Source organism: Gossypium raimondii, chromosome 13, assembly GCF_025698545.1.
Source record: "Gossypium raimondii isolate GPD5lz chromosome 13, ASM2569854v1, whole genome shotgun sequence".
Lineage (NCBI taxonomy): Eukaryota > Viridiplantae > Streptophyta > Magnoliopsida > Malvales > Malvaceae > Gossypium > Gossypium raimondii.
Genome location: NC_068577.1, coordinates 9007814 through 9034293, shown reverse-complemented (window position 1 = coordinate 9034293; position 26480 = coordinate 9007814). Strand labels below are relative to the sequence as shown.

At 31.3% G+C, this 26480-nt stretch overlaps 1 protein-coding gene across 3 annotated transcripts; it reads right to left on the bottom strand.

Annotated features, from left to right (window-relative positions):
* Positions 1-7006: 7006 nt before the first annotated feature.
* LOC105784023 (uncharacterized) lies at positions 7007-8804 on the bottom strand. Of its 3 annotated transcripts, none has more exons than XM_052625956.1 (4): positions 8542-8804; positions 8138-8431; positions 7667-7879; positions 7007-7371 (listed from the first exon to the last, which is right to left on the bottom strand). In XM_052625956.1, the coding sequence occupies exons 1-4, from the start codon at positions 8719-8721 to the stop codon at positions 7030-7032; spliced, it is 1029 nt and encodes a 342-aa protein (XP_052481916.1). In that variant the 5' UTR covers positions 8722-8804; the 3' UTR covers positions 7007-7029. The 3 variants fall into 3 exon arrangements, with proteins under 3 accessions (XP_052481916.1, XP_012465232.1, XP_052481917.1); XM_012609778.2 differs by having other exon boundaries at positions 8273-8431; positions 8542-8798; XM_052625957.1 differs by lacking the exon at positions 8138-8431 and having other exon boundaries at positions 8542-8803.
* Positions 8805-26480: the final 17676 nt, after the last annotated feature.

Sequence of the window (26480 nt, the reverse complement as noted above, 5' to 3'; positions counted from 1 at the left end):
TTTGCAGCAACAATAAAATAGCTTCAATTTCTTTCTCTTCAAGGTTTCTCACAAAAAAGAACTGTTACCAACAATGGAGGCCCTCAAAGATGACAGGCTCTGTTTACCATTTGTTGGGGTTTTGGCAGAGAACTAAGGAGAATTGAAGCAAAGAATGGATGCAAAAAAGAATGGAAGAATAACTTGACTGAAAAATTCATCTATCTTTCATTTCCATTAAGTTAAAATATAAGTTACAAGGCAGTCACCTAATATACAACTGCTCCCACTAATAACATGACTAAAACAAAGCTTCAATTACACACAAAATGTAACTGACATATCACCTATTACATCACATTGGAAATCATACAAATCAACAACTAATCTTACTACTTTAAGGATAAATTACAAAAGAACTAAAGCTAATTACATAAGAACAAAATGTTGCTGCTGCACTGATTCAGCTTCAATGCTGGTCCGCTATTGCATTGCAGGCCAAAGTTCAACAATCCGTCAAAGGGTAGGATGAATACGTGTAAGATTTATGGATTGCGATGTAGAGCAAGCGATTCTAGTTGTAAGTTTATTGAAACGAAATGATGCCAGGAACCGCGGGAGACAGTTAGAATTTAATTTTCGAATGCTTGACATCACACCCTTTTTTAACCCCCTGACTAGAGTTCCATCAGTTATTTACGTAATGTAGGGTTTTCTATTTAGATAATATATAAAAAATTAATTACAAAAATAGTACATGTTGTAAATTATTTATTTTTGACAATGGTATGCTTTCTACATGTCGTCCGCATCACCTATAAAATTAATATATTTTAATAAAAATAATTAAATTAATAATAAATTTAAAAGTAATATTTTAATCTAAAATGGGTGGTTAAAATGTCATGTTGCACCCTTTTCATGTTGACTTTTACTCTCTTTTTTACTTTCGAGTGATTGTTGTATAATTTTGAATTTCATACATCTATTTTATAGAAATTTGAAGTTAGTCCATTTATTTTAATTTATTATAATTTGATCTTTATATGTTTTCGAAGCTAAAAGTTAGTCAAATTATTTAATATTGTTAAATTCAATCATTAAATTACTTATTTCAAGATTAACTGTTTATCAAATTCATGTGCAAAAAATTAATAAAATCAGCAATTCAACAATTTATACGTGAAAAATTAATAAAAAAAAGTATACAAAGATCGAGTTTGATAAACAATTAATCTTGAAATAAGTAATTTAATGATCGATTTTAACAGTATTAAATAATTTGATTAACTTTTAAAATTTGAAAACATACAAAGACCGAATTAAGCTTTTTTACCTCAATAATCCAAAAAATAATAATTAAATATCAAAATGGGTCACCCTACAAATTAATTATCAAAATGGGTCATTTGCTATAGTATTTTTCGGTGCCACCTAACTAGTTGGCGGCACCACATGAGTTTTAAAAAAAAAATTATTGGTGTCGCTTGACACATTGGCAGCACCAAACTACAATATAATTAGTTATTATATTTATCATATTATAAAATAATTGTTTTAGTTCAACTGGTAAGGTGTGTGGTTTTTAACTATGTGCACAACCATATAATTAAAAACCACACACTCTACCACCTAAGTTAAAATAGATATTTTGTAACATAATAAATATAATCACTAATTATATTTTAGTTCGTTGTTGCCAATATGTCTGGTGGCACTAATAAAAAAAAAATTTTTGAAAAACTCATGTAGTGTCGCCAACCAATCAGACGGCATCAAAAAATATTGTAGCAAACAACCCATTTCGATAATTAATTTGTAGGTGACCCATTTTAGTATTTAATTATTTTTTTTGAATTATTAGGGTAAAAAGGCCATCAAATTATAATAAATTAAACTAAATGGACTAACTTCTAATTTCCATAAAATAAAGGCATGAAATTCAAAATTATATCACAATCACCCCCAAATAAAAAAAAAAGTCAGAGTCATGGTGAAAAAGGGTGCCCGATGTTTTGACGTCACCCCTTTTTATATTAAAATATTATTTTATTTATTTTTATTAAAATATTATTTTTTATAGGTGATGCCGCTTGATGCATTGGCGGCACCTAATTTTACTATAGAAAACATACTATTTTCATAAATAATCTACAACATACCCCATTTTCGTAACTCTTTTTGTATTATCTAGGTAAAAAACCTAGTAATGTAGTGTGAGTGATTTGAAATTGTATTATATAGAAAGAGGTCTAATGTTAAATTTAGTTTTTAATGTTTACATTTGGCATAATAACGACTTTTTTTTGTCCTTCAACTTTACAAAAAAATTTATTTTAGCCCACCATTTAAATTTTTGCCTCTTTGAGCCCATAAACTTGCACTTTTTGTCACATTACCCAAAATAGATAGAAAAGCTAAGTTTGTTAACTTTGATGACGTGACCTACGTGTGGATTGCCACGTAGATGACACGTCAACATTTAATTAATTTTAAAATTTTTAAAAATATTTTTTAAAATTAATATATTTTTAATAAATTTAATGATTTTTAATTTTTAAAAATAGTTTTTATAATTTTTTGGATTTTTTAAAATTTTAAAAAAATAAATTAAATGCTGACATGTCATCCACATGGCAATCCACGTGTATGCAGCGTCGACAAAGTTAAATGTTAATTTTTCCATTCATTTTGGAGTGATTTGATAAAAGCGCAAGTTTAAAATTTAAAAAAGAAAAAATAATTAAATGGAGATCTAAAATGACTTTTTCTTTTCTAAAGTTAAAAGCCAAATAATTCATTATGCTCTTCTTTTTTTTTTCAATTTAGCTTTTATTCTTTTTAATGTTAAATTTGACCATCAATTTTCAAAAGATGTCATTGCATTTTTTAATAGGAATATTGAATAAAATGTTAAGTTTTTAAAGTTTGTGGCGAGCATGACAATCCAAATGTTTTTCATACTTTTCTTAATGAACTTTTTATAATTTTTTATTTTTAAAATATTTTAAATACTCTTATAATTTTTAAATTATTTGTTAAGACAAATAGTATCATGTTAGCATAAAGTGTACGTGGACTACTACAAAAGTTGTCATGTTAGTGTTACTAAAAAAAGTAAAGTTTCATTTAAGATATATGTTAAAAATAAGCGATTTGATTCTTTTGAAAGGTTAATTTAAAATTTTAACTCAAAAAATAATAAAAGCCAAATTGATAAAAATATATAAATGTTAAAAGGTAAAATTTGATATTATGCCAAAAATATATAATTTATCTTAGTGAATTTGTATTATCTAATTTATTATTAGGAAATAATGAGTGGTGAGTGAGGTAATGATTTGTCAAATATCTTTTATGAATCACTGAAAGTTACCTATTGAGATTTGGGCTCATGCTTTTCTTTACTCAAGTAAATATAATTTAATTAGTTTGTTTTCTCTCTTTAAAGTAAAGAAATGAAATGAACCAAATAACATCAAATCTTACTACTTAACTATCTATGTGAAATCTGCGGTTAAGTTTTAATTGATTAGTATGAGCATTATTATCAATATAGGAGGATATGGGTTCGAGCGTTGAAGTGCATTATCTTCTATTTATAAATTGAGAAGGAGCTATGTGTAGTTCTAAGTATTATGTTAGAAAAAACAGATACAATCAAGAACTTATAATAAGATTGTTCAAAAAACCATCTATATCAAACCTAACCTTTTATTTATATAATAAGATATTTCAAAATATTATAAAATTCATAATTACTTTGTATGTTAAAAGATTAACAATTGACAGTTAAATTATAAGTGAAGTGATAAAAAGTTGATATCATTTTTTTGTTTGATATTCATCATGAGTTAATGATTGAAAAATATTATCCTATCCCTAATTAAAAAAGCTAAAATATATATAAAAAAATTTCGTTAAATTATATGCCATTAGCAGCCGTTAAACTACTCAAATAATAATAGCATTGTTGAGGGCAAGAGCGAAGAGGAGATAAAAATATAAATTGATTGGTGTCAAAACCATAAATTTATATTAAAAGAGAGTGATTTTTCACGTAATTTTTGAAGTATTTATGTTCAATTTTAGCCTTGAAATTTTGTCTCCCGCTTTTAAAGAAGGCACAAGGACCTTTTTTGGCCGGTAATGGAGGATGGTTCACATAGTTAAACAATAATGTTAAATAACATATGTACACGTGTGACTATGTGAATACATGCGAAGAAATATAGGTGATTGTGAAAATGTGAAAGTAACAATGAAAATGAGTTATGTGTTTATGAAGGGTCTAAAAAGCCCTTGTTATATGGTTATGAAATGGTGAAATTTGATTGGCCTTGTTGAATTATGAAAGAATCTAAATTTGCGTTTAAATTTGTTTCTAAACTCATATAAGTTCGGTAAAAAAGTTAAGATACGATTGACATGCCAATTAAGGCCACATGCATATGATTTTATTGGAGTTTTGTATTGGTGTTACATGTGGTTCGGAGTTGCGTGATATGTATTTTTTTTTTTTTGGAGTTTTATTATGATATCTTTGGTTGAACATCAGTTGCCAACCATTGGAGTTCTATGGCCTCTGAACATTTCACTTTACGTTTATTGGTGTTTGTGGAGTCCTGTAGTATCCGTGTCCTATTTTATTGAGATTATAATGGGCATAAGTATGAAAATTGTTAAATACTATAAAATGAATGAAAATGTAAAGCACAAAAACAATGAACCAATTCTGAAATGAAAAATGAAGCTTAAAGGTCCCAAGGTATAAGAGATGAATTAAATATGAACCGTGAAAAGAGTTATAAGGGATGCATGTTATAAGAAATGGAAGTGTAATATATGAAATGAATTATGAAATAAACATCTAGGGGTTAAAAAGATTCATTTGAATAACATTTCAAGTATATGATTAAAGGTAAAAAAGGTGATGAAGAATGAAATGAATTATGAAATAAACATCTAGGGGTTCAGGGATTTTGAAGTCACAATCATTTGGAGTCTCCGTCACCTTTGAAAGGTTGACAAGTATGCAATAGAATTGGATTCTAGTCTCCTATAGCATGGTATGTACATACTTTGAGTTATATTCACGGATAAGTTGTATGATTTAATTTGGTTTTAATTTAACGATTAATAAAGGTTTAAGGGTGTAGAAGAATATTTAAATTTTTAAAATAAAAAATAATTAAATTATTGTGTTTTTTTTCACTCATTTAGATACTCGAACTTTTAAAATGCATCAAAAAGACCCTCAAATTTTAAAAAAAAAAGTAATTAAGCCCCTACATTTTTTTTTGCACTCAATTGGGTACTTGAACCACCCCTAATTTTTTTCAATTGCAGCCACCATGTGTCACAACCACAACGTGATATGCGGCAAAAAATTAAAAAATAAAAATCAGTAAAATTTATAAAAATGATTAAATTTTCATAAAAAATATAAATATATATATATTTAAAATTAGAAAAGAAAAATTAGAAAAATCGTAAAAAAATTATAAAAAAATTGTAAAATTTTATAAAGTCATGAAAATTATAAAAAAAATGTAAAGAAATATAAATTTCATAAAATAAAAATAAAAATTATCATACTAAAAGAAGCATTTTATAATTTTTTCTATAACTTTTATTCACTTTTATTTTTTTATCATTTTTCGCCACATGTCACCATGTGTTGCGACACATGATGGCTTTAACTGAAAAAAATCGGGAGTCGTTAACTTTAATGGTCAACGGTTAAAGTTAATGGTTAAAGAGTCTTTTTGATGCATTTTCTAATTTTTTTTCTAATTTTTAATATTTTTATATTTTTATTAAAATTTAATAATTTTTATAACTTTTATTGATTTTTATTTTTTATAATTTTTTTGCCACATGTCACGCTGTGGTTGTGACACGGGGTGGCTTTAATTGAAAAAAATTATGAGCAGTTAACTTTAACAGTCAACTATTAAAGTTAACAGTTAAAGAACCTTTTTGATATATTTTACCGTTCAATTACCTAATTGTGTACAAAAAAAAAAACAATCAATGGCTTAATTGCTTTTTTTGAAAAATAGGGACTTAATTGTTTTTTTTTTGAAAAAATTTGAAGACTTTTCACACCCTTAAACCATTAATAAATTACAATTTTTTTCGTAAAAGTGTTGCATATGTTTTCGTATTTGAAAGAGAGTTTATAAGTCATTCAAATATATTTAAAATGACTTGAAAACTATTGGCATGATATGGAGATGATATGGCAACATTTTATAGAAGAATGAATTTATGAATGGTTATAATACCGTCTAAGTGGCAACTCCTTAACGAAATTGATATTTACTATATACCGCCCAGGCAGTAGCACGAACCGCCTGGGTGGCACCTTAACAAAATTACTAATAACTCCAGTAACGCCAGACGGGCGGTTTGGTAACTTAACATACTATTTTTTTTTTTAATTTCTTATAAATTCTTTAAGAATTTGAGTAACTTTTAACAAATTAAATAATATTCTTATATTTGCAAACTTTTTCATTCTTTTGTTTTAATTGGCACAAGATTTTTTATTTTGTTTTGAAAGCATAAAACTCATTCTGACTAGAATTTAAAATTTGTATTTTGTTTTGAAATTATAAAACTCTGAATAGAATTTAAAATTTTTCTATAATTTTATAAAAACGTTTTCAAATTTAATTTTTTTGAATAAATTAAAGGTATTTTCCAAATTAATGCTCGGATAGCACCTTCCATTCATACAGTATATCGGGACGGTTTCTCTCCTAATCCTAGCTAATGGCTATGCCTTTTGTTCCCAAACATTAATTTGTATGCAACAGACATATAAACATGCATGAAAAGGTTAAGGGACAGTTTTTCTAGGATTAAATACTAAAAATGCATGTACTGTTTTTATTTGAGGATCCTCTCTTTGAAAGAGAGGAACGAAGTAGCTAAGCTTAGCTAAGCTCAACCAGATGCTTATATTTTGTACATCAGTTCCAAGTTTTTTTTTCCTACTAATACTATGGCCAAGGAAACCTGAGAAGAAATCAAACTTGTTATCTATGATAAAAAAGTTATAATCAATGTGAACGCATTATACAAAGAATGTATGAGAATGGAAGAACTCAAGTTTCCAGTTCCACAATAAGAGCACCCAAGGATGCACCCAATGACAAACAACTGTAAAAAGTTCTCACCAGACAGGTGAGCTGCACTAAAGATGGCGGCACTAATCACAACTGCTTGCTTCCAATTCATTGTTGAGGCAAGAGATGCCAACATGAAGCCTCTGTATACCATTTCTTCTAAGATAGGTGTGATGATGCAGTATACGGTAATACAAGCACCTTTTGAGATGTCACTTCTTACAAGCATTTCCTTCAGTATCAGATTATTTACATCCTATATTTTAAATCAAAAGAACAAAAAGGAAAAAGGTAAGTTACTTTCCATTTCTTTTACAGCCACCCTTCTTTCTGTTAACACGTCTTAGAGACAATATGATGTATTGGAAAATACATCAAAAATGAACTAGAAAGCATGCAAAGGTAGAGCGTGATGATGGCATATAAAAGCAAACAAGACGTTGCAAAACCCTTTTAACATGACGAGGCAACTTCCCCAAGGTGACCCATACCATGATAAAAGTCATCTGATAAAGGAGGATAGTAAAAGCAATGAAGATGAAGAAACCAACCTTTATCCCATATAATCCATCAACAACAATTGATGTAAGGAAAACTAACAAAATAAGTACTCCGAAACCCAGTGCTGATGCTAATAACCAATTCCTTTCTACCGGGTTAACTTTGAAAATGTCCAAAAGCCTATTGTTTGGCTTAATGGTGCTCTTCAGGAGAAAGAGAGTAGCAAGCAGTTCCAAAATATCAATTACAAGCAACGATAGTGCCTGCAGAAAATTTAGAAAAAAGGTGGAAGATCAACTCAAAGAGTTGGTATAAGGCTATAAGCCAGCAAGTAAGATATCTAGCACAAATGATTTCCTGCTCACTTCATTAAAGGCACAATTAACACTAGAAAATGCAAGTTTTGAGTGGACCTTCATCTGATGAACCATCAAAAAATGAACCTATCCAAGACCTTAAATTCTTTCACACTTAGCAACCATTTGGGTTTTCAAGAAAAAGTTACAGGTCCCTAGCCTTACCTCATCTCTGGAGGCTGGAGCACCCAACATTTGTCTAATTCTAAACGAAGCCAAAAACAAGGGACTCAAAAATACAGACCAATCTCGGATTACAATTTTTAACATTAAGACATAAAAAAAAGGATAAATCAAAACCTCAGTCTGGGGATCTAGGACAGGTTGATGCAAGAGATAAGAAACAATGGAAAGGCCACCAAAACCCAAAGGAATATGCAAATTGAACATATACAGAGCCATGGTGCTCCATAAACTCTCAGTCTTCCATGGGATGTCTGATGTCAACACTGAAAATCCCTGTTCATCCCCATAATGCAAAACCCGTTTTTCCATAATTTGATCAGAAATTAATCTAAAAGGTTAAATTTAGTCCATAAAATTGCAGACATTGAAGTAAAAGTGGTTACTTGAGTGGACTTATCTGTATCTTTGTTGTGGGTGCCGCAGTGACACTTGAGAAGAGTAGAACTGAATTTAGTAGTAAAGAAGGAGCAGCGAAGGAAAGGGTTGGTAGATATAGCAAGCGATTTCTTGGAATGGCCCCCAAATTTAGGTTTGGGGTTAAGGATAGGCGAAGCAAGAATCATTTTTGGTATTCCCCCTCTAAGATTCTCCTTTTTAACTACCTGGTTTCTCAACTGAAAGAAAACTGATTAATAGAATTCTGTGGTTTATATTGTATTCTTCAATTTCATGGGGGTATTATTGCGTTGTTAACTTTATTTTCTCATTAAATAATAATATTAATGGTTAATTTAATGAAATATGCTGAAAAAAAATTTGGGAAATTATGCTGATTTTGTAAAAAGGTGTGATCTATGCTGTTTTTTCTCTCTCCTAAAAATGTGTTTATAGGGAATGTTGGAGAGAGAAAAATGCGTTCTATAGCACACATTTTCACTTTGATAAAGAATGTTTTTTTTTCTTTTCTTTTTTTTCTTGACGTTGAAAATTAAAAGTTAGTAGATTTATTTTTGTTTATATTTGAGATAGACATGGTTATAGTTTTAAGGAATATTTGAATTTACAATGGTGTCGTGGAGCTGGATGACCTACAAATTTCTTCTGTCATGTGAGTATGGAGCCATCACCCGAGAAATCGGATTGTGTTGCAACTCAAGGTCCAAGTTGACAGTGATTATACAGTCTGGGGTTGAAGTGTAACTAGGGCTTCAAGTTTACAAAGGTTACGCTGTCAATGGATGGAGCATAAATGGAGTCATAGTTGACAGTGGTTATGCAAGCACAACAACGAGATCTTCTCATCAGAAGATGATGCTTTATAAAACTCAAACATAAGTATGAGGAAGAAAAACGCAGTAGCATTTCAATATAATCAAACTACAAAGTAGTTTTTAAGAATGGTTGCATAATATTTGATTTATTAGAACATGAAGTTGTAACAATTTCAATGAAAAATAGAAGTTTTATGTTAGACTGGAATTTGGCTGACTCAATGGCCTATAATAGTACGGTTGATGATGCGAACCTTTGGCACAAACAATAAGTCTATTAGTTGAATGTACGAAGCAGGTTTAGTGACAGAAACAATAAGTGTAGAGAAGCAAAATGGTATCTGCGAAGTCTACCAACTTGGAAAGTAGGCGAGGTTACCATTCCCAACGAGCAAAGCTTGGCGAGCTCAAGAAAAGCTATAGTTGGTGCACTCTGACATGTGCGGACCCATGAAAACACCCTCATTGAATGGGTGTAGATATTTTGTCTTGTTCATTGACAATTATACCAGGTATTGTTGGGTACATTTTTTGAAACAGAAATCTGATGTAGCCGAAGTGTTTTGGAAGTTTAAAGTACAGGTTGAAAACTAGATTGTTTGCAAACTGAAGAAAGTCAAGTCTGATAATAGAACTGAGTACACTTCAGATAAATTCCAAAGCTACCGTGAAGAAGCAGGAATCCATCACCAGCTTACAAACATCTATACTTCGCAGTAGAATGGAGTGTGCGAGAGAAATAACATGACAGTAATGGACATGGCGAGGTTTCTATTGTTTGAAAGCAAGTTGCCAAAAAAAATTTGGGCTAAGGCAGTGAACACATCAATCTATTTGCTGAACAGATTACCAACCAAGGTTGTAGAAGGAAAGACTTCATTCGGAGCTTGGTTTGGAAACAAACCTTTTGTTTCTTACTTTAAAAAAGTTTTTGGATATGTCTATTTTGTTCATGTTCCATAGGTGAAAAGAAGCAAGTTAAAAAGGAGGTCGCAGTCAAGTATCTTCCTTAGATACAACAACAATAGGAAGGGTTATAGAATTTATGATCCTTCTTCTAAGAAAATTTTGGTGAGCAAGGGTGTTGTGTTTGATGAAAATAAAATATAGAATTGGGATGCTACTAAGGTTGAGCAAAGGTTGGGCAAACTGGGCTCGCAAAACCATTATGATGATGGTAAGCTAAGGTCATAGTCTAGCGATGAGCTAATTGAAGCAGACTTCGACAACATTTCAGTAAGGGGCACGCATTCCATTGATGAGATCTATCAGAGAGCTGACGTAGCACTACTTAAACCTGCGAGCTTTGAAGAGGCTGAAACTATAGAAGGGTGGAAATAAACCATGCAAGATGAAATGAGCATGATTCATAAGAACCAAACTTGGGAGCTCGTTGACAAACCATCGCACAAAAAGGTCATTGGCTTCAAGTGGGTGTTCAAAACCAAATTAAATGTTGATGGTTCTCTTAACAAGCTGAAGGTGAAGTTGGTTGTGAAAAGTTTCAGTCAACAGTATGGCATTGATTATTGGGAGACTTTTGGACCAATAGTAAGGCTGGACACGATCAGATTATTATTGGCCTTAGCAACACAAATGGGTTGGAAAATTCATCAGCTGGATGTTAAATCTACCTTTCTGAATAGCTATTTGTAGGAAGAAATCTATGTGGAGCAACCTTCTAGGTTCAAAATTAAAGGAAAATAGGAGAAGGTATATAGGCTTAAGAAAGCCTTATACGATTTGAAACAGGCTCGCGAGCTTGGTACACGAGGATAGATTAGCACTTCGCGAGCTTAGGATTTGAAAAGAGTCAGCGAAGCTACCCTATATGTGAAGAAAACTGGTGAACTCACTTCGTTAATTATTTCGCTATATGTAAATGATCTACTTGTGATTGGATGCAACAAAGTCTTAGTAAATGAGTTTAAACAACAAATGGTGAACATGTTCAAAATGTCAGATCTTGGGGAAATGAGATATTTCCTTGGGATGGAAGGTCGACAAGTTCAAGAAGGAATTTTCATAAGTCAACAAGGTTTCGCATTGAATATGAAACGACCTGATAGTCAGGGGATCGGAAAGTGAATTTTCAAGACTCGGTTCCCATAAATCAGACTCGTAAATATTTATTTGTAAATATTTACAAATATAGTTGTGTAGTTAATTAGGTTTTGATTAAGTAAATTTGCATGAATTAAGAGTAATTATGCATAAGGACTAAATTGCATATAGGGTGAAAGTTGAATTATAAATTAAAAAATTAATTAAAGGGATTAAAGAAGAAATTATGCCATTTTTTTAATGAGGAGGCATAAGGTGTAAAATTATTATATATATTATTAATAAATTAAAGTTAAAATATATATTATAATATGTTTTGCTTAATATTTAGGTAAATATATATAATATATTAATAAAGTAAGTATAATAAAAGAAAAAGAAAGAAAGAAAAACAAAATTGGAAAGAAAAGAAATAAAGAAAAAGAAAGAAGAAACGCACGGCCTTAAGGGCTTCAAAGTTTTCAAGTTTATTTGGTTAGTTAATTTAGTCCTTTTTCTTGTAATTTTTATGTTTTTGAAATCCTAGTGTTAACTACTACCCGACCCATGTCAAAATTTTAGAAATTATTGAGTTTTAAATTTTTCTATGTTGAATAATTTTAGTATTATAGATTAAATTGATAGATTTTAAAGTTAGAAATGAAAAAGTATTGAATTGTAGAATAAATTGTAAATTATGAGTAATAGGGACTAATTGTGAAAATTTAAAATTTAGGGATTTAAGTGAAAATAGGGAGTTCAATTTAGTTTAAAGTGGAAATTGAATGAAAATATAGAATTAAATGTGAAGAAATAAAGTTAGTCTCGGTTTAGGGACTAAATTGAAAATTAGGCAAATATTGAGTAAAAATTAAAATATTCAATATGAAATTGAATTGTGTTGTATTGATGAATTTTAATTGTTTTAATTCCGTAGCTAATGTCATACAGGAATCCTCGACCAAAAAGGGGAAAGATAAAGTTGACGTCGAATAGCTCGAAATTTTTGGTTTGTATTTCTATAATCCAAAACTAGTTATTAATTGTTGTATTTTTTTTTATTTAATGCATATGGTAAGTGTTGAGGTGAGTATTTGGTACTTTCACATTGAATTGAATTAGAGTTGATTGAATTGATATATATTATGAATGTATTGATTATTGAATTGAAATGAATATATCTATGTGTGCAAATATGATAATTGAATTTTAGTTGTATTTGGAAAGTAAAATTAAACCCTATTAACTGTATCGGGCTGAGTCGGATATAGATGGCATGCCATAGGATTGGATGAGTTCAGCGACTTCTTCGACTTTTAGTCGATGAGACACTGGGTGTCAATTTATCACTTCGGAATTATTCGATGAGGCACTAGGTGCCAATTTACTTTGGTTTAACCGAGGAGACACTGGGTGTCAATTTACTACTTTGAATTATCCGATGAGGCACTGGGTGCCAAACTTGTGTGTTTGGTTGGATCCGTGTATCCGTCCGAGTCCGAGCGTGTTAATAAGGGTAAATAAATAATAAAATTCTATAATTGATAATGAAATGGCATGGTATGAGAAATGGAAGTGATATAGTGAATTGAAAATAGAATATGAAATATGTTGTAAATACATGGAATATATGAGTTATATACTCATGAATTGAATATGGAATGGATAATGCCATTGTTTAAATGAAATGTGAATCAAATTGTGAAAAGCTATTTATATAGAAAGTATGAGAATTGGGATATTGTGAAACATATGAATTATGATATGCTATCATGTATGAATTCAAATAGTTGGCATATGGTAGTTGTGATGATTTTTAAATATTAATATGTGTCTATATTTCAATTATACATTTGTAATATATTGTCTCTAATTATTCAGATTATAGAAATACCACTGAGTTTTACTCAGCGTACGGTTTTGTTTTCCGTCACAAGTTAGGTACTTAACTTTTAATCATCGATTCAGCATCGGACAACGATCCCTATCTCAAATGTGGTGATGTTTATTCTTTTGTGTCGGCATGTACCTAGGGTGTCTAAATAATAGTTATTTTATGGATTAAATGTAAACAAGGTTATAAATTTAATATTGGTTTGGTATATACATATAAACATGTGTTTGTTTTTGAAGTTTTATTATGGCATGTTAAATTGATTTTTAAATATTCATAAACTAGGTAAAATGGATTAAATTAGGTATGTTTATAATTTGAATTTGAATGATGTTTTGATAATATAAATTGATGATATAAATTTGGTACCGATGAGGGTACATTGGTTAGGCACCTAGGATGATTATTTTGATATGTTTTGAATGTGTTTGATTGTGTTTTGAAGTGGTTAAACGAATGATTTTTGAATTGGTTAATGTCCAAGCTTGTAGGGAATGATAAACTTATTATTTAAGGTACATTCTGGCATACGGCCGCGTGAACCCTGCAACTTTGAAAATTTTCAATATTCTCGAAAAATTCTCTAAGTTTCTGAATTAGTCCCGACTTGTTTCTAACGCGTATTTTGGGCCTCGAAGGCTCAAATAAGGGACAGTATGTATGAGTTTAATTAGTTCTGACCTGCATATTATATGATACAAAATGTTTGAAATTTATGTCTGTTTGATTTGTAAACTCCAGTAATGCTCCATAACCTAATTCCGACGAGGGATACAGGTTGGGGGTGTTACATTTAGTGGTATCAAAGCTTTGCAGGTTTAGTCGATTCTCGGACTAAATCGAGCTCGGAGTTGAGTCTAGAGGCACATGCCATAATTGAGTCAAGTTGAGTCGGGATTTGGATGTTGATATATATATATTTTTTAGTTTTATAGTTAAAAATGTTGGAAGTTAACTCGAGGTTGTTTTCGCTGTGGATCTACAGAACATTTTGTTAGAGATTGTCCGAAGAATGAGAATGCTACACCTGTTACTTCTCAGAGATCTATGTCTTCTTTTAGAGGTCACGGGTTAAGTCGAAGTGGTTTATTTTCAAGAGGTGGTGCTAGAAAGGGAAATGATGTTGTTACTCAACAGTCAGAGGCCAGAACTCCAGCTCAAGCTTATGTTGTGTGGATCCGTGAGGATGGTGATGCTAATGATGTTGTGACAAGTATATTTTTATTACATTCAGAACCTGTTTATGCTTAAATGAAACCGGGGTTTTCGTACTCATATGTTAATACTAAATTGGTTGAGTTAGGAAGTTTAAAATCTGAGACGTCTAGAGTATCAATAGTGGTGTCTAGTCCATTGGGACAATCTGTGTTAGTGGATCAGGTGTGTAGGAGATGTCCGTTAATGATACAGAATATAACATTCCCTGTTGATTTGTTGATAATGCCGTTTGGCGATTTTGATATGATTTTGGGTATGGATTGGCTTACGGAGCACGGGTTGATTCTGGATTGCTGTAAAAAGAAGTTTGTTGCTCAGAGTGAAAACGATGATATGATTAAGGTGAATGGTATTCGAACAAGTGGTTCAACTCATATCAATTCAGCAATTCGAGCTAATAAACTTCTTAATCAAAGTTGTGAAGTTTTTCTAACCTATGTTATTAATTCGAATTTTGTTGATAGCCACTGCAGTAAATTTTGAACTATTTGCAAATTCCCTGATGTGTTTCTTGAGGAATTATCGGGATTACCACTGGATCGAGAGGTTGAGTTTGCAATTGAAGTGTTTCCTGGTACGGCTTCAGCGTCAATGCCCCCTATCGTATGTCACCTTCAGAGTTGAAAGAATTAAAAGTACAATTGCAAGACTTATTGGATCATGGTTTTATGTGTCCTAGTGTATCTCGCCTTGGGGAGCTTTAGTGGTTTTTGTCAAAAAGAAAAATGGTTTGATACAGCTTTGTATTGATTATCGACAATTGAATAAATTGACGATTAAGAATCGATACCCTCTACCCCATATTGATGACTTATTTGATCAGCTAAAATGAGCTTTTGTCTTTTTAAAGATTGATTTGAGATCGGGTTACTGTCAGTTGAAAGTGAAAGAAAATGATGTACAGAAGACGGCATTTCGTACAAGATATGGTCATTATGAATTCTTAGTAATGCCTTTTGGATCAATTTATGGTAGTTTTTATTGATGATATTTTGGTCTATTCGAAATCTGGATACGAGCATGAGTAACACCTCAGAATTGTTTTCCAAGTGTTACGAGAGAAACAGTTATACGAAAAGCTTAATAAGTGTGAATTTTGGTTATCAGAGGTTGTATTTTTGGGTCATGTTATCTCAGCAGATGGAATTAGAGTTGATCTTAAAAAGATCGAGGCAATTGTTCAGTGGAAAGCACCGAGGAATGTGTCAGAGGCTCGTAGTTTTCTTGGACTAGCTGGTTATTATCGAAGCTTTCTAAATGGATTTTCGAAGATAGCCTTGCCGATAACAAAGTTGTTGCATTCAGTTCAATTAGGATGATCAGTGTTAAGAAAGTTTTGAGAAATTGAAGCAGATCTGAAGCGCCAGTTTTAACTTTACCAGAATCGAGAAAGGATTTTGTCATTTATAGTGATGCTTCGTTGAGCAGTCTTGGTTGTGTTTTGATGCAAGATGGGAAAGTGATTGCTTATGCATCTCATCAGCTAAAAATGCATGAACGCAACTATCCGACACACAATTTAGAGCTAACTGCTATGGTTTTTGCTCTAAAGATTTGGAGACACTATTTGTACGGTGAAAAGTGTAATATTTATACCAATCATAAGAGTCTCAAATATCTTATATCTCAAAAGGAGTTGAATTTAAGACAGCGTCGTTGGGTAGAACTTCTGAAAGATTTTGATTGCATTATTGATTACCACCTTGGTAAAGCTAATGTTGTAGCTGATGCGTTGAGTAGAAAAGCAGCAATTGCATTGCGAGCAATGTTTGCTCAACTCAGTATCGATGACGATGGAAGCCTATTAACTGAACTAAAAATCAAACTAGTGATTTTTGATCGAATCAAGTCAGCGCAGTTAGAAGATGACAAGTTGGTGAAGAAAAGAGAAATGGTTTAGAATGGTATATTAGAAAATTTTAGCATAGATGATTATGGTTGTTTGAGGTTTCTTAACCGAATTTGCGTTCCAGATGTTTCTGAATTGAAAGAGTTGATACTTTACGAAGCTCATAATAGTCATTTTGCTTTACATCCTAGAGGAACGAAAATGTATCGCGATTTGCAAGAATCTTATTAGTGGCCAGGAATGAAAAGAGATGTGGTCGAGTATGTGGCTAAATGTTTAACTTGTCAGTGAGTTAAGGCAGAACATTAAGTTCCCACCAGATTACTTCAGCCTATTTCTATTCCTGAATGGAAATGGGATTGTATCTGTAATAGCTCGATTTTCAGTGGTGTCGAAATTAGTTGATTTGAGACCACCAATTCCAACGAGTAAGCTCGTAAATTTTATTATTTAATATTTACGAGTCAAATATGGTTTTAAAAATATTTTTGAATTAATAATTTATGTCTTATAATGAATTATTGGATTCAAGTGATAAAACCCTAGTTAAGTGGGTTTGGAAAATAAGGTATCGGGACCTCATTTCTATAAACCAAGCCATAAATATTTTTATAAATATTTACGGAGTGTCATTAAGGTGGTATTAATTTTTGTTAAAAATTTTAACGTTTTGATAGTGAATTAAGAGTAATTAGGTATAAGTACTAAATTGCATAAAGGGTGAAAGTTGAGTTAAAGATTAAAGAAAAATTATCGGGACTAAAGAAACAATTATACCATTGTTTCTTTATGAGGCTACATAAGGTAGATTTTTTTTGTGAATTTATTATATATATTACAAAATAAAACTTTAAGTGTTAAGTATATATATTATATTATATAATAATATATTAATGTATAATAAAACAAAATAATAAAATAAAAGAATTAGAAAGAAACAAAGCAAAACGAAACAAAAGGAAAAAAAAGAAAGAAAGAAAGAAAAAGAAAAGGGAAAAAGAAGGAGACAAAGGCCTCAGGGGTTTCAAAGATCCAAGTTCAATTGGTTAGTCGATTTAGTCCCTTTTTCTTATAATTTTTATGTTTTTGAGATTGTTACAATTAGGTCCAACTAAACATTACCTTTGTTTTTTATTTTGTTAAAGATTTTGGATGTTGTCATTGATGAATCTATATGATTTTTTATGTTAAATGATGAATTTGAGATATTAGTTGTTAATTAAAAGTATTTTGTTAAGTGATTTTGATGAATTTTTCGATTAATGATTAATTTGTTAAATTAGTAAAAATACAAGGGTTTGATGTGAAATTATTGCAAAAATAGGCTTTATTGAATGCCATGAATATTCAGCTAGTATGGGTTTGCATTAAAAATGGTTAATTTGCATGTTTTGGGTTCAGGGAGTAAATTAAATAACAATAAAACTTTACGGGAAATTTTTCAAAAATGTCAAAAATGACCAAATTGCATGAAATGAATTGTGTTATTGTCTAAATTAATATATTGTATGGAATTATTAATTTAGATCAAGATCGGGTGGAAAATCGAGAAAAATAGAAAATCTCCAAAATGCCATTGAACTTTGGTATTTTTGCAATTTAGCTAGGTAAATTCGTGTAACTAAATTGAGAATTTATATGTTTGAATTGAATCTTATGTATGTGAATTGTGTAATTGACATGTATGAAAATCAATCACAAATCCGATAATGTCTGACAAGTATTAAGTCTCGTTTGGATAAATGAAATTCGATGGATACAGGGTTTCCAAATTGGTTGTGATCCTGCATGTGTTGCGGACACACCACAGCTCAAAAGAGCATTCCGTTATTAGCTCTCATGAGCTTCCCGTTATATGGTTCTTGCGAGCTTCCCGTTAATAGCTCTTCGGAGCATCCTGATTGGTTGTGATCTTGTATGTGTTGTGGACAGACCACAGCTCTTGTAAACGTCCCGATATATAACTCCTCGAAGCTTCCCGAATAAAGGCTCTTAAGAGCTTCCCAATTAAAGGCTCTCCGGAGCTTCCCGATATTAGCTCGCTTGAACTTCTCGATATTGACTCGTATAAGCTTCTCGTTAAAGGCTCTCCGGAGCTTTCCGTTACATGGCTCACATGAGCTTCCCATTATATGGCTTGAAAGAGCTTCCCATTTATGTGCTCGTATGAGCATTCCCGATTATGAATTGATGGATTTCAGATTTGTACACTTCGTATGTACTACCCGTGTATCCATCGATATTTTAAATGATTCACGAGCAAATTTCTGACATGAGACAACATGAAATTGAAATGTACTATACCAATACATACTCGAAATATATGGAATTGATATATGAATACAAGATGTGGAAAGTTTATGAACATAGAAATTTGATTATTATTGAGCTTATATATGTTTCTTGGTATTTATCTGAAATACATGGAAATGATGGTACATGATATATTGATATAATGAAATGAATGATATATGATTATGAAGAAACGATAAGAGAATGATATGTATCATGATATGTACATATATGAATATTTTTATATGACGATACAAGGAAATTATGTAAGTTGAGACGAGTAATAAACTCAAGTGTGACATGTTGAGAAAATAAAATTATCAATATTAAATTTATATGAAATATGTTTAAATACACTAACAAGTGTTGTTGTTTGATGCTTAGGAAAATGCCAAGATATTGCTTAAATGGTAATATGTTTATTTATATGATGCATTTAAAGGGTAAGTACTCGAATGAAAATATGCTAGTGCTCATGAAAGAGTGGTAAGGTTTAAGTTCTGCAATTTCTTATGAAATGACTTATCATGTGATTAATTCGAAAAAGGCTATGTTTAAATGCACTAGCTTGTGGCTATGGTTGAATGATATGTTTATGACTGGTGTGTTATGCATATGGAATCAGTGCGGAAAGTAAAGAAATGAAAATGAAAATAAAGAAATTTGGAAGAGTTAAAGTTGTTTAAAATCCTACTATGCTAGGAATAATATGTATAAGTGATGCTGTGGATTTATTCACCTTATGAGTTATAGAGTATAACTTTACGAGTATTGCTGTGTCAATATTGGATTATTCTTGATTGTATAAATTTCATATTTGAAATGAATTGATATGATGAAAGTTTATATGACCTTACTAAGCATTCATAGCTTACGTAGTTGTTTTACTTTACTTTTTAGATTATCGAAATCTCAATCGGGTTAGAAGCTTGTCGGAGATATATCACACTATCCATCGATCCTATCGGTACTTTTGGATGTTTTGATTTTGGTTATAATGGCATGTATAGGTATTCTGGTTAATGTTGACCTATATGCGTTTTGTTAAATGAGTCACTTATTTGGCTTGTGTGTTGGCACTTTTTGGTTTGGTGCATATTTGCCTTATATGATTGATGTGTGATTTGGTTTATGATTGTATGGTAAAAGGGTAAAATGGTAGCTAAAAGTGCATTTATATACATGTGTTTTGGGATGTGATGAATTGATCAGGAATCAGTACCTTAATATATAAGGTATAAATATATTTAAATATATTAGTATATAAAATACATTTTGGCACCAGATGGTATGTTTTGGTAAGTAAGTGACTTGGTTTGAAATAATGCAAATTAGCTTGGTAAACCTTGGGTACAATTATGCATATACGTGAGTTGTACATATGAATATATTAAATACATGAACACACATGTTATAATCTGTCATCTGAGGTGCCTAAAGGAATATTGGTTGTATGTTAAGATATTATATATTTAAGGCTTGATTTTTACTTGTTTTGGATGCCATAATATGGCTTGTTTGTATGCATGATGATAACTATAGGTACATGCCTTGTTGGGTGAGAAAAATGGCTTATGAAATAGCCTATTTCTGTCCACACAGGCAGAGACACGGGCGTGTGTCTCAGCCGTATGTGAAACACAGCTGTCCCCTGTATCTTTTAAAGAGTGCAAGTCAGTATGCTCACTCGGCCTAGCACACAGACGTGTGGTTTGGCCGTGTAACCTAAGTCAGAGAGCTTCCAAGTTTGGACATGGGCTGGGATACGGCCGTGTGCCCCTGTTTCGAATGCCCACATGGCCTGAGACACGGATGTGTCTCTTGACCATGTGAGACACATGGCCTAACCACACGGGCGTGTGTCCCCTAAACCTTAAAAAACTTTTTGATGTTTTCCGAAAAAATTTTCTGAGTACCTGGTTTAGTCCCGACTTATTTCTAAAGTGTATTTTGGGCCTATGATTGACTTCTAATATGTAAACTATATGACGTGAATTATCTGTTTACTTGATCTGTAAATTTCGATAATGCTCCGTAGCTCTGTTCCGGCGACGGATACGGGTTAGGGGTGTTACAGTATCACAATGGATTTTCTAACGAGGTTACCTTTATCGGCAAGTAAGAAAATTTTTTTATGGGTGATTGTTGATCGACTTACAAAATCAGCTCATTTAAAATTTTTTTATGGGTGATTGTTGATCGACTTACAAAATCAGCTCATTTCATTGGAGTCATAATTGATTGGTCACTTTAAAAGCTTGCTAAAGTTTATATTCAAGAGATAGTGAGATTGCACGATGTCCCTATGTCGATAATTATGATCAAGATCTACGGTTCACTTCGAGATTTTGGAAACAGTTGCACGAATCTCTTGGTACGAGACTTAATTTTAGCACAGCTTTTCACCCTCAGGCTAATGAAAAATCTGAGCGTGTTATTCAGATTTTGGAAGACATGCTTCGTACTTGTGTTATTGATTTTGAATCAAGTTGGGAGCGTTACTTACCTTTGGCTAAATTTTTATATAATAATAGTTTTCAATTGAGTATTCAAATGGCTCCGTATGAAGCCTTATACGGTCGTAGGTGTCAATCACCTGTTTGTTGGATGGAATTGAGCGAAAGAAGAATAATCGGGCCGGAATTAATTCAAGAAACGAAAGACATTCTTAAGAAAAATTTGAGATAGATTGAAGATAGCTTTTGACAGACAAAAATCATATGCAGATATGAAATGTCGAGATATTGAATATTCTGTTGGCGATAAAATATTTCTTAAAGTTTCTCCTTGGAAGAAAATTTTGAGATTTGGTTGAAAAGGGAAACTAAGTTCTCGTTTTATTGGACCATATGAGATCACGAAAAGAGTGGGACCAGTTGTGTATCGTTTATCTTTGCCTGCAAAACTATAGAAAATTCATGATGTTTTTCACATTTCAATGCTTAGAAAATATCGATCGGATCCATCTCATGTTATTTCGACAGAAGATATTGAGATTCAATCTGATTTGTCATACGAAGAAGAACCGATTGAGATTTTGGCACGTGAGGTGAAAGAATTGCGCAATAAGTGAGTTCCATTAGTGAAAGTGTTGTGGCGTGGTTATAGTGTTGAAGAAGCGACTTGGAAACCGGAAGAGACTATGAGATCTCAATACCCCCACCTCTTTTCAAGTAAATTTCAGGGACGAAATTCAATTAGGGGAGAATTGTAATGACCCGATAGTCAGGGGTGACGGAAAGTGAATTTTCAAGACTCAGTTCCCGTAAATCAGACTCGTAATTATTTATTAAAATATTTACAAAGTTAGTTGTGTAGTTTATTAGGTTTTGGTTAAGTACATTTGCATGAATTAAGACTAATTAGGTATAAGGACTAAATTGCATATAGGGTGAAAGTTGAATTACAGATTAAAAAATTAATTAAAGGGACTAAAGAAGCAATTATACCATTGTTTCTTTAGTGAGGCAGCATAAGGTGTAAAATTATTATATATATTATTAATAAATTAAAGTTAATATTTATTATAATATGTTTTACTTAATATTTAAGTAAATATATTTAATATAATAATAAAGTAAGTATAATACAAGAAAAGAAAGAAAGCTAAAAAAAAAATTTGGAAAGAAAAGAAAGAAAGAAAAAGAAAGAAGAAAAGCACGACCTTAAGGGCTTCAAAGTTTCCAAGTTTATTTGGTTAGTCAATTTAGTCCATTTTTCTTCTAATTTTTATGTTTTTGGAATTCCAGTGTTAAGTACTACCCGACCCATGTCGAAATTTTAGAAATTATTTAGTTTTTAAGTATTGTCTATGTTGAGTAATTTTAGTATTAGAGATTAAATTGATAGATTTTTATGTTAGAAATGAAAAAGGATTGAATTGTAAATAAATTGTAAATTTTGAATAATAGAGACTAAATTGTGAAAATTCAAATTTTAGGGATTTAAGTGAAAATAGGAGTTCAATTTAGTTTAAAGTGGAAATTGAATGAAAATATAGAATTAAATGTGAAGAAATAAAGTTAGTCTCGGCTTAGGGACTAAATTGAAAATTAGGCAAATATTGAGTAAAAATTAAAATATTCAATATGAAATTAAATTGTGTTATATTGATGAATTTTAATTGTTTTAATTCCGTAGCTAACATCGTACCGAAATTCTCGACCAAAAAGGGGAAAGATAAAGTTGACATCGAATAGCTCAAAATTTTTGGTTTGTATTTCTATAATCCGAAACTAGTTATTAATTGTTGTATTTTTTTGATTTCATGCATATGGTAAGTGTTGAGGTGAGTATTTGACACTTTGACATTGAATTGAATTAAAGTTGATTGAATTGATATATATTATAAATGTATTGATTATTAAATTGAAATGAATATATCTATGTGTGCAAATATGATAATTGAATTTTGGTTGTATATGGAAAGTGAAATGAAACCCTATTAACTGTATCGGGCTGAGTCGGATATAGATGGCATGCCATAGGATTGGATGAGTTCAGGGACTTCTTCGACTTCGAGCCGATGAGACACTGAGTGTCAATTTATCACTTTGGATTTATTTGATGAGGCACTCAATGCCAATTTACTTCGGTTTAACCAATGAGACACTGAGTGTCAATTTACTACTTCGAATTATCCAATTAGGCACTAGGTGCCAAACTGGTGTGTTTGGTTTGATCCGTATATCCGTCCGAGTCCGAGTAGTGTTAATAGCGGTTTTATACTCATGAATTGAATATGGAATGGATAATGTCATTTTTTTAATGAGATTTGAATCAAATTGTGAAAAGCTATTTATATAGCAAGTATGAGAATTGGGATATTGTGAAACATATGAATTATGATATGCTATCATGTATGAATTCAAAGAGTTGGCATGTGGTAGTTGTGATGATTTTTAAATATTAATATGTGTCTATATTTCAATTATATATTTGTAATCTATTGTCTCTAATTATTCAGATTATAAAAATACCATTGAGTTTTACTCAGCATTCGATTTTATTTTCCCTGCGCAGGTTAGGTACTTAAATTTTGATCACCGATTCAGCATCCAACAACGATCTCAATCTCAAATGTGGTGATGTTTATCCATTTGTGTCGGCATGTACCTAGGGTGTCTAAATAATAGTTATTTTTTGGATTAAATGTAAACGAGGTTATAAATTTAATATTGGTTTGGTATATACATATAAACATGTGGTTGTTTTTTTAGTTTTATTATGGCATGCTAAATTGATGTTTAAATATTCATTAACTAGGTAAAATGGATTAAATTAGGTATATAATTTGAATTTGAATGATGTTTTGATAATATAAATTGACGATATAAATGTGGTAACAATGAGGGTACATTGGTTAGGCACCTAAGAGGATTATTTTGATATGTTTTTAATGTGTTTGATGTGTTTTGAACTAGTTAAACGAATGATTTTTGAATTGCTTAATGTCTAAGCTTGCAGGGAATGGTAAACTTGTTATTTAAGGTACATTCTGGGCATATGGTCGTGTGAACCCTGCAACTTTGAAAATTTTTAATATTCTTGAAAAATTCTTTGAGTTTCTGAATTAGTCTCGACTTGTTTCTAACGTGTATTTTGGGTCTTGATAAGGACAATATGTTTGAGTTTAATTAGTTCTGACCTGAATATTATATGATATGAAATGTTTGAAATTTATATCTATTTAATCTATAAACTCAAGTAATGCTTCGTAACCCGGTTTCGGTGAGGAATACAGGTCGGGGTGTTACAGAATATTTTGAAGAGTTTCTGTATTGCAAAGTGTAAACCAATTAGCACGCCTATTGCACTTGGAGAAAAACTCTCAGTAGTGAAAGCTTTCAGAAAGATGATGAGAAGAACTATCGAAGCCTTGTGAGTTGTTTGTTATACTTAACAACAACACAACCAGATATTATGTTTGGAGTTGGCTTGTCTTCAAGATTTATGCACTATTGTGATACTTCTCATTTCAAAGCGGTGAAGAGGATGTTGAGATATGTCAAAGGAACAACTGATTTTGGTGTTTGGTTTCAACGGCGAACTCCACAATGGCGAACTCTTTAAAACTTATTGGGTACACTGATAGTAATTGGGCTAGATTAGTGGATGGTATGCAAAGTACCTTTGAATATTGTTTTTCATTTGGATCTGGAGTATTCTCTTGGAGTTTGAAAAAGCAATCAACAGTTGCTAAATCCACAACTGAGACTGAGTATGTAGCTGCAGCAACAGTTAATTAAGCAATTTGGTTGAGAAACTATTTTTTTATTTGAATCATGTGCAGGTTGAAGCAACTCAAATTTTTTGTCACAACCATTTTTCCATAGAAATTACGAAGAACCCAATTTTTCATGGAAAGATAAAGCATTTTAAAATCAAGTATTACTTTGTGAGAGAAGTCAAATAAAGCAAAGAAGTGACTCTAGTCCATTGTAATACTGAGGATCAACTTGTAGACATCTTGATCAAACCATTGGAAAGTCGAGGTTTGAAGGGTTAAGGGATAAAAATAGTGTTCGTAGCATGAAGGCCAAGGAGGAGTGTTGCGAGATGACCGTTCATGCAAATTGGCAAACACGTCAACTTTGGTGAACTAAAAAATATGAACAAGATTTAAATATATTGCTTGCAAGTCAATTTAAACAAAATGTATTGCTTGCAAGTCAAGTTAAACAAAATATATTTTCTTTTTAGAATATTTAGTATTTATTATTATAATATATTTAGCATTTATATTTGACATTTATTAGTATAAAAATCTTTGTTATTTCTTTCCATATTTATGAGTTTTTCTTGTTATAAATACCCTTGTTATAGACCTGCTCATGGGTCGGGCCACCTGGTCCAACCGAAAAGTGGGAGGGTTTGGGCAAAAATATAAGCCCGAAAAATGGGCTTGGGAAAAAATAAGGCCAATTTTAAAAACAAGTCAAGCCTTGGGTAAGACATTTTTTGCCCGAGCCTGACCCGAATTCACTAAATGACAAAAAAATCTAATTTTTTATGTTATTTTAATGATATTTTCTTATTGTTTTTCTCCTTATTTTGCTATCATTTCACTATTATGTTGCTACTATTTTGTTGTTATTGTTTAGATATTGTATAACACTTGTTTTATTGTTAATTTTGTTATTATTTTAGAGACATTTTCTTGTTAAGTTGCATCTATCTTATTATTATTGAAGTATACATATTTTTTAAATTTTATTTTCAATTTATTCAGAAATATTTATTTTAATTTTTTTAGTATTTTTGATGTATTATATATATTTACAAATTATGTAAAAAATAATATAATATAAAAAATTTAATATGGGCAGGCCGAGTTAGGCCCAGGTTTTAGTATTTTTATTCAAGCTGGGCTTAGACAAATTTTTTAGGTCCATTTTCTGGCCAGAGCCTAGCAAACAGGCCTAAATTTTTGCTTGGGCCCGGACCGGCCCATGATCACCTCTACTTGTTACATTGTTCAAAATAAATGAATGAAAATAATAAACACTTTAGCAGACAATTTTGTTGCTAAACTTCTCATTCCTTTTATGCAATTCTTTCTTTCTTAGTATCAAAATTCCAACAACCACATCTGCCTCAAAGCAAGATAGAAATAAATCTTTAAACCTGAAAATTTCAACACGTAAGAAAAAGGGAAAAAACAATTTAAAGGAGATTGAGATGTGGGTAAGTAGGGGATGGGGTGGGGTATTAAGGAAAAAAAATTATCTTGGGAATCCCGGGTTGCGGGGCTCAGAAGCAATCAAGTTGGTGTTGGTTGAAATTGTCCCATGTTTTCTCTCTGGGCTTTTCAAC